We start from the raw sequence: 14,692 nt of genomic DNA on the forward strand, positions 1-14,692 counted from the left end.
CAGAGATGCAGGAGTCAAACCCCCATAACAGTTTCAATTGGCTAACTGCATCATTATTTTTCCTTTGTAATTTCTGCATGTCCCTTTAAACCTTGAGATTCTGCATTTTAACAAAATTTAACACATGCATGAAACAAGCACTTATTATATAGCTGACTACAGTTCTTTTTGGTTGCTATGGCTACAAAATCAGATGGGATGGTAGCTGCTGGTACCAGGGTATTCCCCATAACCACTCACCATAACCACTACTTTAAAGTATTCTTTATTTTTACAGGGGTTTATCGTCTGTCAATATTTCAGTCACTGCTATTAGCACAGAGAATACACTGTAAGCAGCAGTAATTGCTCCTCTTCAAAATAGGAGAAAATAAAAATTTCACCAAAGAGTACACAACAGGACAGGGTAGCACTTTAGAGCAGTGGTTCTCAGCCTTCTTAGAGTCAAGGCAGCTTCCACAACCTGTTTTTGAATTTGCCTGCTTCCCATTTGAGAACCACTGATAAGCTGCCTCATCTTACCTGGGTGGTTCACAACCAGGTACTGCTGCTGCTGCAGCAGGGTAAAAGTGCCCTCGGTGTTTCATGCACAATCACAGTGGGGAGGTCTGCAGCACGCTCACATTCTCTTGCCTCGTTACTAGGACCTACTTAAATCATGGTTTCGTGTTTCCTACACTCACTGCAAAAAATGGTGTTTCCCATGCTCACCACAAAAAAGGCTTTTCCTGCAATTTTGCATGGAATTGCCACCCCAAAATAAAAGCTTACTAAAATACAAAGAAAGCACAGCAATCCCATGTGGTTTGAGAGAGGCTGAGCTAGTGAGAGACTTGGTGAAGATGCAAGTCAGAAAAGCAAAAAGTTTCAGCACCATCTTTTAAGAAGCCAAATGCAATGCTGCAGTCTGAACATGCGTGATTGGCCTCTTGGCCAATCAGCAGCAAGGAGCTGGGCCATATAGATTCATGGAACATTAAGGGCTGGAAAGGCCCCTGTAGATCATCGGGACCAGCCCCCCTGCACTGGGCAGGAAAAGACAACTGGGGTCAAGTGACCCCACCGAGGTGACTGTCCAGTCTCCTTCTGAAGAATTCCAGGGTAGGTGACTGCAACACCTTTGGAGGGAGCTTATTCCAGTGTGGACACCCTGACTGTGAAGGAGTTTTTCCTGGAAATGAGCCTGAAGCGGCTTCCAGGAGTTCATAGCCACTGCCCCAGGGGTGCCCTGGTGAACAGCTGTTCACCGAGTTCTTGATGTATTCCCCTAATGTAACAGTAAGCTGCTACCAAGTCCCCTTTCACCCTTCTCTTCTGTAAGCTGAAGAGGCCCAAGTCCCTCAGCTTCTCCTTGTATGGCTTGTCTTACAAGTCCCTGATCATACTGGTGGCTCTTCTCTGGACCCTCTCAAGGTTTTCCATGTCCTTGTTCAAGTGCGGCACCCAGAACTGGATGCAGCACTCCTAGCTGCGGTCTCACCAGTGCAAGTACAGCGGGAGTATCACTTTCTTAGTTTTGCATGAGATGCAATGGTTAGTGCATGCCATCATGTTGTCTGCCCTGCTGACCACAGCATCACACTGCCGGCTTATGGTCATGAGATGGTCGATCACTACCCCTAGGTCCCTTTCAGCCATGGTGCAAGTCAAAGTGTAGCCACCAAGCCTGTAGGTATGTTGGGGATTGTTTGCCCCCAGATGGAGCACCTCGTACTTCTGGGTGCCGAACTTCAACTTCCGGACCCCTCAGGCAATCAGCGGTGGGGAGAGGGAGAAGAGGGGGCCTTGCTGCAAAAAGACTGCAAAACTGGCTCTATACACTGTGACCAGCCTGCAAAAATCCCTTCATCTCACTGCAGTTTAGGTAGGCCCTCCAATAAGTCGGCAGCAGGCAGAAGAACCAGCTTGTGCCACAGCCCTACCTGGTCTGGCCCTAACCAAGCACAAGGGGCACTTTTACCTGGTTGCCACAGTGGAAGCAGCACCTGCACTGCAGCACTTCTGAGGGTGTCTTACAGCACCACAGTTGAGAACTACTGTCTTAGAGACTAACTGGTACGTAGGACGAAAGCAGGAAATCAACAACCTATATTTCCATTCTCTGCAACAGATATCATGCATACTGCCCTGGTAACAAATTACATGTAAACAGAAGATAAACTTGGCAGAGCTAGATATTTGTAAAAATACTAGGTAATCATGCTGGTATGCTAGGGATCTTGTGAAGAGACTGTTTTTCAAAAATTAAAAAAAAACAAGCAATAAAAAATAAAAAAAAATGTTCTGCAACACTGACTACAGATTGTAGAGGACCAGAGTTAGACTTCCAGAACAGTGAGGCTTTAAGATCCAGCCAAGCTTATGAAAAATATTAATTTGAGATGAAGTAATTTATTCTGTAAATCATCCTCTACATACATTAAACACTTACGGCTGACTATAAGCTTATGTCCAATGGGCTCTACTTTGAGCTCATGAGTGACTGGGTTATATGCAGCACACTTATAGGACCCTTTGTCTTCTAGAGTTACATTCAAAATCTGCAGGTTTCCAGATGGAAGAATTAGGTAGTTATCTGAGGAAGGGAAGAGGGTTACATTTAAAATATTTCCAAGGACACATTTTCAAAATATATTATGCAAATTGAGATAGCTCATTTCTCTTAAATTTATCATTAAGGAACATATAAAAACTCATTATTATAAAAGAACTACATATAAAAATTCATTTACTAAGCTAGAGGTATCCAAAATTAATTGTATGATGAGCTTTGCAGTAAAAGTATCTCATAGTTATGGCTCCAACAAATATTTGGGACATTTATACTGCTTACTAGCATTATCAAATCTCTCACCGGTTGATTGTTCCAGCCATTTTCCCCGTACTCGAAAGCGAACCTGTGCTTTAGGGTTACTTTCTGGTACCTCGCATCCAATGAAAGCAGAACTTCCTTCTTCTACTGTGACTATATTTTTCACTGAAGCATCAAAATCATCAAGACCTAGAGTTGTTTAGAAAAGGAAAGAGGGGTTGATAATTTTGGTGGACATGAGATGAAATTCCAATGTGATAGTTTTCCAGTATAGAATCTAATTATTGCTGGGTTTTTGGTTGTAGCTGTGTTGGTCTAAGGACACAGGGAGGCAAGGTTCACTGAGTAGATGTGATGTGAACTTTTTTCCAACTACTCAGCTGAATCTAACTATTGGAAGTTTTCCATGAATCTGTCCCCTTCCCCCTTGCCCTCTGCAACCCCTTCCCCATCTCTTTAATATCAGACCATCAGATCACATAGAAATGAGGGATACATTTGAAAACAAGTTACTGCAGGTGACCACAGACTTAGTTATCCCGAATGGATACATTTCACCTTTTTTGAAAATGCTGCAAGTTTTAAGAACAGGTACTCCATAAACACATTTTAAGCAGCATTTTTGTACCTACTTATATACAGTACTACGCATTATTAGATTTGGATTGGATTTAACATATAGGTCATTGGGCTGGGCCCCACCAGTCAACAGCATTTTAAGCCATGGTAAGCCCCAAAGCTCAGCACTCCTCAGGATGTTTGTATACTCCAGATAACCCCCACAAAGTGTCCATATGCTAAATAGGCCCCTACTCGTGACTGGAACTGGGCCTTGGGACTTTCAGGAGTGCTGGAATCCTCCAAAAAATTATATGCAGATGAGCTTCTCTCTGTAATTCAGTTAGTCTATAAAGTACTTCTCTATCTTACCTTCTACCTAACTTCAGACCGACAGGGCTACCTCTCTGTGCTTCATAAGACGTACAAGTTAATAGATGCCAACAAAGCAAGGAACTGGGATGTCAACAGCAAGCTATTAATGTAATGCAGAAGACAATTTATGATACACAAATAACGAGCAGTTTTGTAATGCTAATTCTTGAAATAGAAAGGAGTTGTTTTCAATTACAAAGATAGCTTGACAATGAGCCCAGTAATAAAGAATGCATCAATTGCAGTTTGCTGCCTGTAACAACAGGAGCCAAACTTCAGCCTGTAAGTCACACCTACTCCTCCTCATTTTGTTAAATCCTGGAAAAACATACACATACAAGGAACAGCAGCAGTATAGTACAATATACAAACTGTCTTTTTTTTTTTTTTAATTATCTCTTGCAACGAAGCTTATTACAGCATGTAAACTTTGCTAAGCTGACTACCCTTATAGCTCTCTTGAGAGGGTCTTGCAATGGATCAGCACTTTACCAAAACACTTGCATTTCTCAGTTATGAGAAATTTTCCTCTCATGGGAATTCTGGACATGCTCCATAGAAAAGGCATCTTTATAAAGGAGTTACTCAAATCTCGGCTGACAAAGGCCCATTTCAGATATTATTCTAATCCAGTACAGTCAAAGCATACCTATAGAGGACATTCAGTACTCCCTATGCCTTTCATAATGGACAACTGGACCCATATCCTCTTTCTTCAAGCCTAGTTTTATTGGGGTTTTTTCTTTTTTAATTAGGCAATTTATGGCTCAAGAACCAAAAGAACAACAACAACAAAATATTTAGAAGACTCAGAAAAAGGAAAACAAAAAAATGCAACTAATTAAAAAAAAAAAATCAACACTTAGTCAGGTAATTTTGACCAGATTGAAAAGAACATAGATGACATTTTGCAATTTTTTAAAAATGAATTTCTCCTCTCCTGCCCTAACTTTCCAACCAGTTCACATGTCCAAGCAAATGTGTATGAAAAGTCTATTTACTGCACTAAATAGATTTAAAAAAACCAAAACCCTGAAATAAACCACATTTGAGAACTTTTGAGAACTAAATATACCACATTTGAGAACCACATTTGAGAACTGAATATATAAATTACCTGATCACAGGTTCTGCACAAAAGCCAGATTTTATTGTAAAATAGTCACAATACTAAAGACACTGCAAATATTGGTTTTATTAGTGCTTTCTCCAAAGAATATTTCAAAGTAAAAAGTTATAAAACAGTGATTGCAGACATGAGAACGTTCTAAGATAATAAAAGCCTTCGTCTGTCTGTAATGCTCCAGGCCAACGGCGCATGCGCTGCTGAGAGGGTGCGCACTGATTGGCTGTGAGGGCCCGGAGTGTTATGGGCAGAGGGGGCGAGGGAGCCGCCCCCACAACAACAGCCAGCAGGGAGGAGAAGATGAAGGGTAGGGGGGTTCCAGTGGCAGTGCCCCCATGCTCCCTCTGCTGCAGCCTTCACCCAGCCTTGACAACGACCAACAGGGTGGGGGAGGCGGGAGGGGTTAGGGTTAGTAATGTGAGGGATAATAAATATGTAACCAACTTACTATAATTCTCAAAACACATTAGTTATGCCAGTGATGTCAGCTTTAGCATCAATCTACTCAAAATACTGCTACTAAAAGCCACGCCCATGGCTCACCACTCAGACCACATGAATCTCATTTTGATATTCTTCACCTCTGTAGCAAAAGAACCAAGACTTCCTGCCTGCCTGCCTTTGAGGCCTTCATAATTTGCCCTTATATAACCCTTGTTACTTATTATCTATCATAGGTTGCTTTTCACTGGACTAAAGGAGCAGTGGAATTTGGCAGCCCCTTGGGTGACTGAGAAGCCTTATTCAGGATCACACTGCTTACCTCCATAGTATAAGAAAGAGGCTAGAAAAGGTGTCCTAAACATTGTCTGCTTCACCTCAACCCTGGTCAGCATATCACAGCTGATGGGATCCCACTACAGCATTCAAAGACCACACAGAGACAAAAAAGACAAAGGTGACACCACTCACCATTAGTGCTTGGAATGGGCGCATGCTAATGGACTGTACAACAGCAGATAGACCAGGGAGAAGAGCAGCTCTAGATGGTAGAGAACTGGCCAGGTTCAACAGGTCCCAAGTGAAACTAGCCTCGCTAAAGAAGAACAACCAGCTGAAAAAGGAGCTGGCTACACACCTTTTTCTGAAGTGCCTGTAGTGAAGAAGAGTGATGTGAAGCTGGGTGTTGGGTTTGCTATCAAAACACAGCTAGTCAGCCAGCTCAGAAATCTCCCAAAGGGAGTGAATGACAGACTCATGCTAATGAGACTTTCTCTGTCTGGGAAAACATGTACAACTAATATCAGTGCCTATGCACCCACTATGACCAACCCAGAAGTAATTAAGGACAAGTTTTACAAAGATCTGGAGTCTCTTATCATGGAAGTACCACAGGCAGATAAGCTCATCATTCTTGGTGACTTTAATGCTAGATTTGGCACAGATCAGTGGCCAGGCATCATAGGAAAAAATGGCCAAGGGAAATGCAACAACGATGGGCTTCTCCTGCTGAGGAAATGCACTGAACATGACCTACTCAACACCAACACAGTCTTCTGCCTGCCAAACCATAACAAGATGTCTTGGATGTACCCACACTCCAAGCATTGGCATTTTGTTGATTACATCATCATCAGAAGAGACGGACAGCATGTCAGAGTGACAAAAGAGAGAAGTGCAAAATGCTGGACTGACCACAGGCTCAGTCTCCAAGCTGAATATTTGTGTACGTCCTAGTAGACAACCATAAGGCAAAAAAACACCCCAAAAGTTCAATGTCTTCAAATTGCAACAGAAGAATATGAAACAGGCATTTGTTGAAGAACTATGCAGCCAACTAGTAACAATTGATGTAAATGCAAATAAAAATATTGAGGAAAATTGGGCATCCTTCAGAGACTGTCTACTCAGCTGCATTCAATACTCTTGGTCTCACCACATGTAAACATCAAGATTGGTTTGATGAAAACAATACGGACATAGGGAGACTACTGAATGAGAAATATCAGCTTCATAGGGCCTGCTTAGAAGACAGCACTTCAACATCTAAGAAGGTAACCTTCAATAACATCAAGAGGATTGTCCAATGCAAATTCAGAGATGCAAAACTCATGGCTCAGCAACAAGGCAGATAAGTTTCAGTCCTACGCAGACAGGAGCAATATGAAGAACTTCTATAATGCTCTGAGGGCGATCTACAGGCAATGGACATCAGGAACATCTCCAATACTGAGGGCTGATGGCACCACATTGCTCACTGATAAAGATACTGCAGAGATGGGCAGAACACTTCAACACCATCCTCAATCAACAGTCATCTATTAGCGAGGAGGCAATCTATCACTGTCTCAGGTAGACATTAACATATCTCTTGCTGATCTTCCAATGCTGATTGAGACTGTGAAAGCAATTAATCTGCTGTCACATGCCAAAGCACTCAGAACAGATGCTACACCAGCAGAGGCCTACAAACCCAGAGGCACACACATGGCTTTGAAACGGACTGAACTCTTCCAGTCAATGTGGACTCAAGGTACTACAGCCCAGGAGTAGAAGGGTGCATTTGCACTTGTACAAGCTGAAAGGCAATAGACAATGTGACAGCCATCGGGCCATTTCCTTGCTGTCAATAGCCAGTAAAATCCTTTCCAGAATTCTGTTGAATCGCCTTATACAACATATTGAACAAGGGCTTTTACCCGAGAGTTGGTGTGGTTTCAGGAAAGGATGTGGGACCATAGAGATGGTGTTTGCAGCTCATCAACTTCAGGAGAAATGCCAGGAACAGAACTCCAACCTATACGTGACTTTCACTGACTTGATAAAAGCATTTGATACAGTCAGTTGGGAGGGCCTCTGGAAGAACATGGCAAAATTCAGTTGCCCAGAGAAATTCATCACGATGGTTTGGCAATTCCATGATGACATGCTTGCTCGTGTTGTAGATGACAGACTCATCTGAACAATTTCCAGTCACCAATGGAGTCAAGCAGGGCTGTGTGTTGGCCCCAGCTCTCTTCAGTATGATGTTTTCTGCCATGCTTACAGATGCCTTTCATGACTGTGACACTGGGATTGACATCAGCTACCGGACTGATGGCAAACTCTTCAATTTGAGAAGACTACAGGTGAAGACAAAGTTACAGGAAGTGACTGTTCATGATCTTCTGTCTGCTGATGACTTTTCCCTGAATACCAAATCTGAATCTGATACACAACGGAGTATGGACCATTTCTCTTCAGCTTGTGACAACTGTGGTCTAGCAATCAACACTAAGACGACAGAAGTGATGCACCAGCCTGCACCAGAAAAGCCTTACACAGAGCCTACCACGACAGTGAATGGGCAAACCCTCCCGGCAGTGGACAAATTCACCTATGTTGGCAGTACATTGTCCTGTGCAGTTCACATCGATGATGAAACCGATTCCAGAATTCCTAGAGCAAGTGTAGCCTTTGGCAGACTATGTGCAAACGCGTGGGAGTGCAGAGGCACCAATCAACAAACAAAACTGAAGGTCTACAAAGTCGTCGTGCTGCCAAACCTGACGTATGCATGTGAAACCTGGACGGTGTGCAGGTACCATGCTATGAAGCTGAACCACTTTCACATGGGCTGTCCGAGGAAAGTGATGAAGATAAGATAGCAAGACAAGATCCCAGACACCGACACCGAGGTTCTTAATTGGGCAGACATCCACACTCCGTTGATGAAATCACAGTTGAGATGGGTAGACCACGCCACCAGAATATCAGAAGAGTGACTGCCAAAGAAGATCTTTTATGGTGAGCTATAGGAGGGAAAGCGCTCTCAGGGAGGTGAGGAGAAACGCTTCAAAGACTCCCTCAAGTCACCCCTGAAACATTTCAACATTGACCCAAAGTCCTAGGAAGATCTCGCTCATAGTTATTCCACCTGGCAAAACCTCATCCATATGGGAGCTACCATCTATGAGCAGAGAACTGCTGAGGCAGAGCAGAAGCGCAAACAACATAAATCTTGCAACAGCAGCATGTCTGCTGTTGTTCAAGCAACCCAAAGCAGCATCTCGCGCTCAGTGTGCCATAGACAATTCAAAACACAAATTAGCCTGATCAGCCATTCACGTGTTCACAGAAACCAAACCAAAAAGTGATGTCATGGTCATTTTTGAATTTGAATGAAGAATAACAGTGTTTACCCTACCCTTCTCCTGTTCTACTGCTTTTGCCATCCCCCAGGATGTTCCCTTAGAAATACCTCCATGCTTTTTCACAAGCTGTTGTTCCTCGTGCAAGGGGAATGGGGGGATTTTACCTCCATTAAAATCTGAACTCTTATTTTCCTTCAACTCCCTCATAAAGACCACCTGTCTTTGCCAAGATGCCTATGTTATCCAGCCTGCTGATCATAGCTGGATTAGTGACAAATTGCAACTGTTCTCTTAACCCAATTTTTATCTTCCTACCTTATTTTTCCACCAAACAACAACCTGCAAATTACTAAACACTTCTAACTAGGCCCTGTCAATTCTTCACTAAAATCTTTTGTTGCTTCAGTGTATTCCTCACAAACCCTAGCCTGGTTGTGTCTAAGTTTGTCAGATTTTTGGGCAGGTAGACTCTCTGTATAGTGGCCAGCACAGCAGGGGCCCAATTTTGAACGAGATTTCTGTGCACTACAACAACAGACGCCAATACCACCACCAATCCAATAATTCATTTCTCCTGTAAGTCTGTCCAAGCTATTTTTAAGACTAGCATTTTCTTCTCAATCTGGTCCCTCAAACTATGGCACTTAAATATTGACCATTATTATCACCACCATCTTGCATGAAAACTCGGAGATCTCCAAAATAAACAAGTCATTAATATTCACCATCATCCTTATTAGGCAGATAAACAATAAGTGAACCCTCAAAATGTGCTCACACTCCAAATGAGCAAAGGATTTTATTTTTGTAGCCCATCTTTCCTTGCCACTCTCATTTGTTGCATATGACCTAAAATTTATATTGCAAGCTCTTTGGGGCAGAGTTAGTATTTTTTTCTACTTTCCCTGAATGGATGCTAAAATAATGCCCAGTAGTTACTGAAGTCACTTGATGGGTACTCAGGTTTGTCATGGAGTGAGGAATAAAAGACATTAACTTACGGGCTATGGATACTCTTGCAGGCCTGCTCACAATAGCACCAACACTGGTATTGGCAATGCACTGGTAGCACCCAGAATTTGAAGGGCTGAGAGAGAAGATTGTCAAAGATCCTGGATGCACTTCTACTTGCTCCACCCTGCTGTCCAATTTCTCTCCATTGAACAACCAAGAAATGCGAACTGTGGAGGGTTCAGCCAAGCAATGTAGCTTTACAGGCCCACCAGGCTTCTGAACAGTGGACAGGGGCTCAGAAATAAAACGAGGAATCAAATCTAAAAGGAAAGAGACATTAAATGATTTAACATTAATTTAACAGCATTATCTCATTTGAACATTCACTGAAATCTTGTCCAGATAAAGTTAAGCTTTGACTTATGAAAGTATGGACCAAGTTTGTTTCACAGGACCACAGGACAATAGGGCTAGAAGCGACCTCATAAGGTTCTAGTCCAGTCCCCTGTTCGAGGCAGGATCATCGCTGACTAAATCATCCCAGCCAAGTTCCTGCCTAACTCTTGAAAGTTTCCAAGCCTGAAGAATCCACAACTTCTCTTGGCAGCCTGTTCCAATGCCTGACCACTCAGAGACAGGAAGTTCCTCTTCATCTCCAGCCTACTGAAGCTTGAGGCCATTGCTCCTAGGTCTGTTCCCTACAGCCACAGAGAAAAGCCCATCTCTATCTTACCTGTAAATCACCCTTCATATACTTGAACACTTATCAAATCCCTGTTCAGACCTCTTCAGGGTAAATAACCATAGTTCTTTCAGTCTTTCCTCGCAAGTCCTGCCTAGCAGGTCCCTATTTTTTGTTGTTCTCTGCTGGACTTATTCCAAATTGTCTACATCTTTCTTGAAGTGTGGGGCCTAAAACAGGAAACAACACTCCAAGGGAGGCCTCACCAGTGCTGAATAGAGCAAAAAATTACTTCCCTTGATTTGCAAGCGACATATCCATTAACACAGCCAAGAATGCTGCTGACTCCCCCCCCCCCAAAAAAGAGCATACTATTGGTTCATATTCCACTTATGATCAACTGTAACCCCCAGGTCCTTCTCTGCTGTAATGCAGCCTAGGCAGTCACTCCCAAGTCTATATTTGGGCATGCGGTTATTCTGTCTGAAGTGTAGAACTTTGTACTTGCCTTTACCGACTTTCTTCTGGTTCATCACAGACCAATTCTCCAGTCTATCCAGATCATTCTGGATCCTAGCCCTGCCCTCCAGAGGGCCCACAATTCCACCTAACTTAGGGACATCTACTAAATTGTGAGCATGCGCCTAATCCCATGATCCAAATCCATTAATGAAGATATTGAACAATACTGGATCCAGGACAGAGCCCTGGGGAACCCCACTTCATAGATTTCAAAGACATTAGGGCTGGAAGGGACCTCGGGAGATCATCGAGTCCAGCCCCCTGCCCAAAGGGCAGGAAGTCAGCTGGGCTCATAGGATCCCAGCAACATAAGCATCCAATTTACTCTTGAAGGTGTTCAATGTAGGTGCTTGAACCACCTCCGCTGGCAGACTGTTCCAGACCTTGGGGGCTCGGACAGTAAAGAAATTCTTCCTTACGTCCAGCCTGAAACGGTCTTGCAGGAGTTTGTGACCGTTCGACCTCGTCATCCCTTGGGGCGCTCTGGTGAACAGACGTTCCCCCAGATCCTGGTGGTCACCCTTGATAAACTTATAGGTGGCCATCAGATCACCCCTGAGCCTGCGCTTTTCCAGGCTAAAGAGTCCCATGGCTCTCAGCCTGTCATCGTAAGATCCGTTTTCCTGACCTCTGATCATGAACGTGGCTCTCCTCTGGACTCTCTCAAGCTTCTCCACATCCCTTTTGAATTGTGGAGCCCAAAACTGGACGCAGTACTCCAGCTGCGGCCTCACCAAGGCCGAATACAAGGGGAGAATGACGTCCTGGGATTTGCTCGAGAAGCATCTATGGATGCAAGCCAGCGTTTTGGTTGCTTTATTAGCCGCAGCATCGCATTGCAGGCTCATGTTCATCTTGTGGTCAATGATGACCCCCAAGTCTCTTTCTTCTGTAGTGCTATCCAACGTAGCACTGCCGAGCCTATAAGGGTGCTGCAGGTTTTTCCTCCCAAGGTGGAGAACCTTGCATTTTTCGGTGTTAAACACCATCAGGTTCTCGTCTGCCCATTTGCTGAGCTTGTCCAGGTCAGCCTGGATCACCCGCCTATCTTCTGGTGTGGATGCTTTGCCCCAAAGTTTGGTGTCATCAGTGAACTTGGCCAGTCCACTCCTGACTCCAATGTCCACATCATTAAAGAAGATGTTGAACAGTATGGGTCCCAGGACAGAGCCTTGAGGGACCCCACTGGTCACAGGGCACCACGATGAGTGACTGCCATCAATCACAACCCTCTGGGTCCGACCACGGAGCCAATTTCCCAGCCAGCGGATCGTGGTGGAGCCAAGGCCACAACTGGCCAGTTTGGCCAAGAGGTGATCATGGGATACCAGATCAAAAGCTTTTCTGAAGTCAAGATATATGACATCAATCTCTTCTCCCTCGTCCAGGTGATAGGTCACCTGGTCATAGAAGGAAATGAGATTGGTCAAACAAGACCTACCCGCAACAAACCCATGCTGGCTATCCCTTAGGATGTTAGCCTGGGCCAGTCCCTCAAGGATGGCCTCCTTAATAAACTTTTCTAAGATCTTCCCCAGGATACAAGTCAGGCTAATGAGCCTGTGGTTAGCCGGATCCATTCTCCTCCCTTTCTTGAAGATGGGCACCACATTGGCCTTCTTCCAGTCTTCGGGCACTATACCAGAGCACCAGAAGTTTTCAAAGATCCGTGCCAAGGGCTGGGCTATGACGCTCGCCAGCTCCTTGAGTACCCTGGGGTGCAGATTGTCAGGGCTGGCTGACTTGAAGGTATCCAGCTTCTCAAGGTGTTCCTTCACAAGGTCAGCATTTATGGAGGGTAGGGGATCCCCATCACCCGGATCTCCCTGTCCCATAGCAGGCATGGGCGTCCCATGGGACTGATGAAAGACTGACGCAAAGTACCTATTTAATAGGTTGGCTTTTTCCTGGGCGTCAGTTGTCAGTTGCCCCATCTGGTTTAGCAGGGGTCCAACGTTGCCCTTGCTTTTCCTCCAGCTCCCCACATATCTGAAAAAGGACTTTTTGTTGTCCTTGATGCCTGAAGCTAGTTGGAGTTCAGTTGCAGCCTTAGCTTTCCTGGTTTGCCCCCTGCAGGACCGGACCAGAGCAGAATAATCCTCCTTGGAGGTGAATCCCGTCCTCCATCCTTTGTAGGCTTTCCTTTTTAGCCACAGTAGGTCCGCTAGGTCTCTGGAGAGCCAGGGGGGTCGCTGTGCCTTCTTGCTGCCTTTCCTCCGTGTTGGAATAGATTTAGCTTGTGCATTGAGGATCGCTTCCTTGAGAAGCAACCACTCTTCTTGAACTCCCATCTCCCTGGGGTCACGGTCCCTGAGGGCCTGACCGACTAGCCTCTTGAGCTTGTCAAAGTCGGCTTTTCTGAAGTCAAGGACTTCTGTGTTGCTGACTGACTTGCCAGCTTTACGGTGGATGGCGAAGGTGATCAGCTCGTGGTCGCTGTCACCCAGCTTCCCATCGATCACTAGGTCATCGATTAGGTCGTTCCCCGTAGCCAGTACCAGGTCGAGCAGCGCTTTGCCTCTCATTGGCCCATAGACTTCTTGAGTCAGGTAGAGGTCATCCACATCCACTTGATATCCCCTGTGAACTAGATATTGAGCCACTACAGACACTTGCTGAGTGAGATGATCCAACCAGTTACATATCCACCTTACAGTACTTTCATCTGATCTGAATTTCTTTAACTTGTTAATGAGGATATTGTGGGAGACCGTGTCAAAAGCCTTGCAAAAGTCAAGGTCCACTGCTCTCCCTTCATCCACAGAGCTTGTCACTATCACAGAAGGAATCAGATTGGCCAGGCATGACTTGCTCTTGGTGAATCCATGCTGACTGTTCCTGATCATCTTGTTTTCCTCTAGCTCCTTCATAATGTATTCTTTGAGGACCTGCTCCATGATCTTTCCATGCATAAATGTCAGGCTGACTAGTCTGTAGTTCCCCAGATCCACCTTCTTCCCCTTTTTAAAGATGGGCACTGTATCTGCCCCTTTCCAGTCATCGGGGACCTCCCTCACCTGACCTCCACAAGTTCTCAAAAAGGAGAGCCAATGGCTTCAAAATTACCTGAGACAGCCAACAGGTGCTGGCCTCCATTGGACCAGGTAAATGAGGTCATAAGAGCTATATAAAGTTAAGGACTGCCCAGGAGAGAGGCAGCCACCATGAGGAAAACTCAGAGAGCTGGACCATCTGAAACTTGCTCTCTCTCTCAAAACTCATGATCAAGGAACTGCCTGCCTCCAGAGGGACTCTCCACCTGCCTCTGGATGATACTTGTAAGGTACCTGAGATCTAACTATATAGCTTGCAGTAACTCAGATGCATGATCAAAGGCTACTCCAGCCACAATGTTTGCTCTATGGGATTTCTCTGATACTACTCAACTGTGCACCCTATTCCAACCCTACTCCTTGTAACTAATAAAATTCTCCTTTGTACCTAGCATGGGAGACTCATTGGGAGTGGGTCTAGATTATGCCTTGAGGTCCCCTTCGTTCGGCTGACTAAGGGACACCACTACTTGTGCTTCCGACTGAGGGAAGCACCCCAAGTTCTTGAAGTGAGTCAAGTACCCTCGAGGGCTACTA

The 14,692-nt window shown here is 44.7% G+C and overlaps 1 protein-coding gene across 6 annotated transcripts in view; it reads right to left on the minus strand.

Annotated features, from left to right (window-relative positions):
- CDON (cell adhesion associated, oncogene regulated) overlaps positions 1-14,692 on the minus strand; it is a 189,409-nt gene that overhangs the window by 50,126 nt on the left and 124,591 nt on the right. For 5 of the 6 annotated variants that reach the window (XM_090027842.1, XM_090027840.1, XM_090027844.1 and 2 more), the window contains 3 exons: positions 9,946-10,218; positions 2,855-3,001; positions 2,432-2,575 (listed from right to left, as the gene is read on the minus strand). In XM_090027842.1, the coding sequence (XP_089883968.1) occupies positions 2,432-2,575; positions 2,855-3,001; positions 9,946-10,218 (564 nt within the window). The remainder of the gene's footprint in view (positions 1-2,431; positions 2,576-2,854; positions 3,002-9,945; positions 10,219-14,692) is intronic. The other variant, XM_090027846.1, reaches the window with a different exon arrangement.

This window comes from Crocodylus siamensis, chromosome 14 (assembly GCF_052110815.1).
Source record: "Crocodylus siamensis isolate JL-2025a chromosome 14, ASM5211081v1, whole genome shotgun sequence".
NCBI lineage: Eukaryota > Metazoa > Chordata > Crocodylia > Crocodylidae > Crocodylus > Crocodylus siamensis.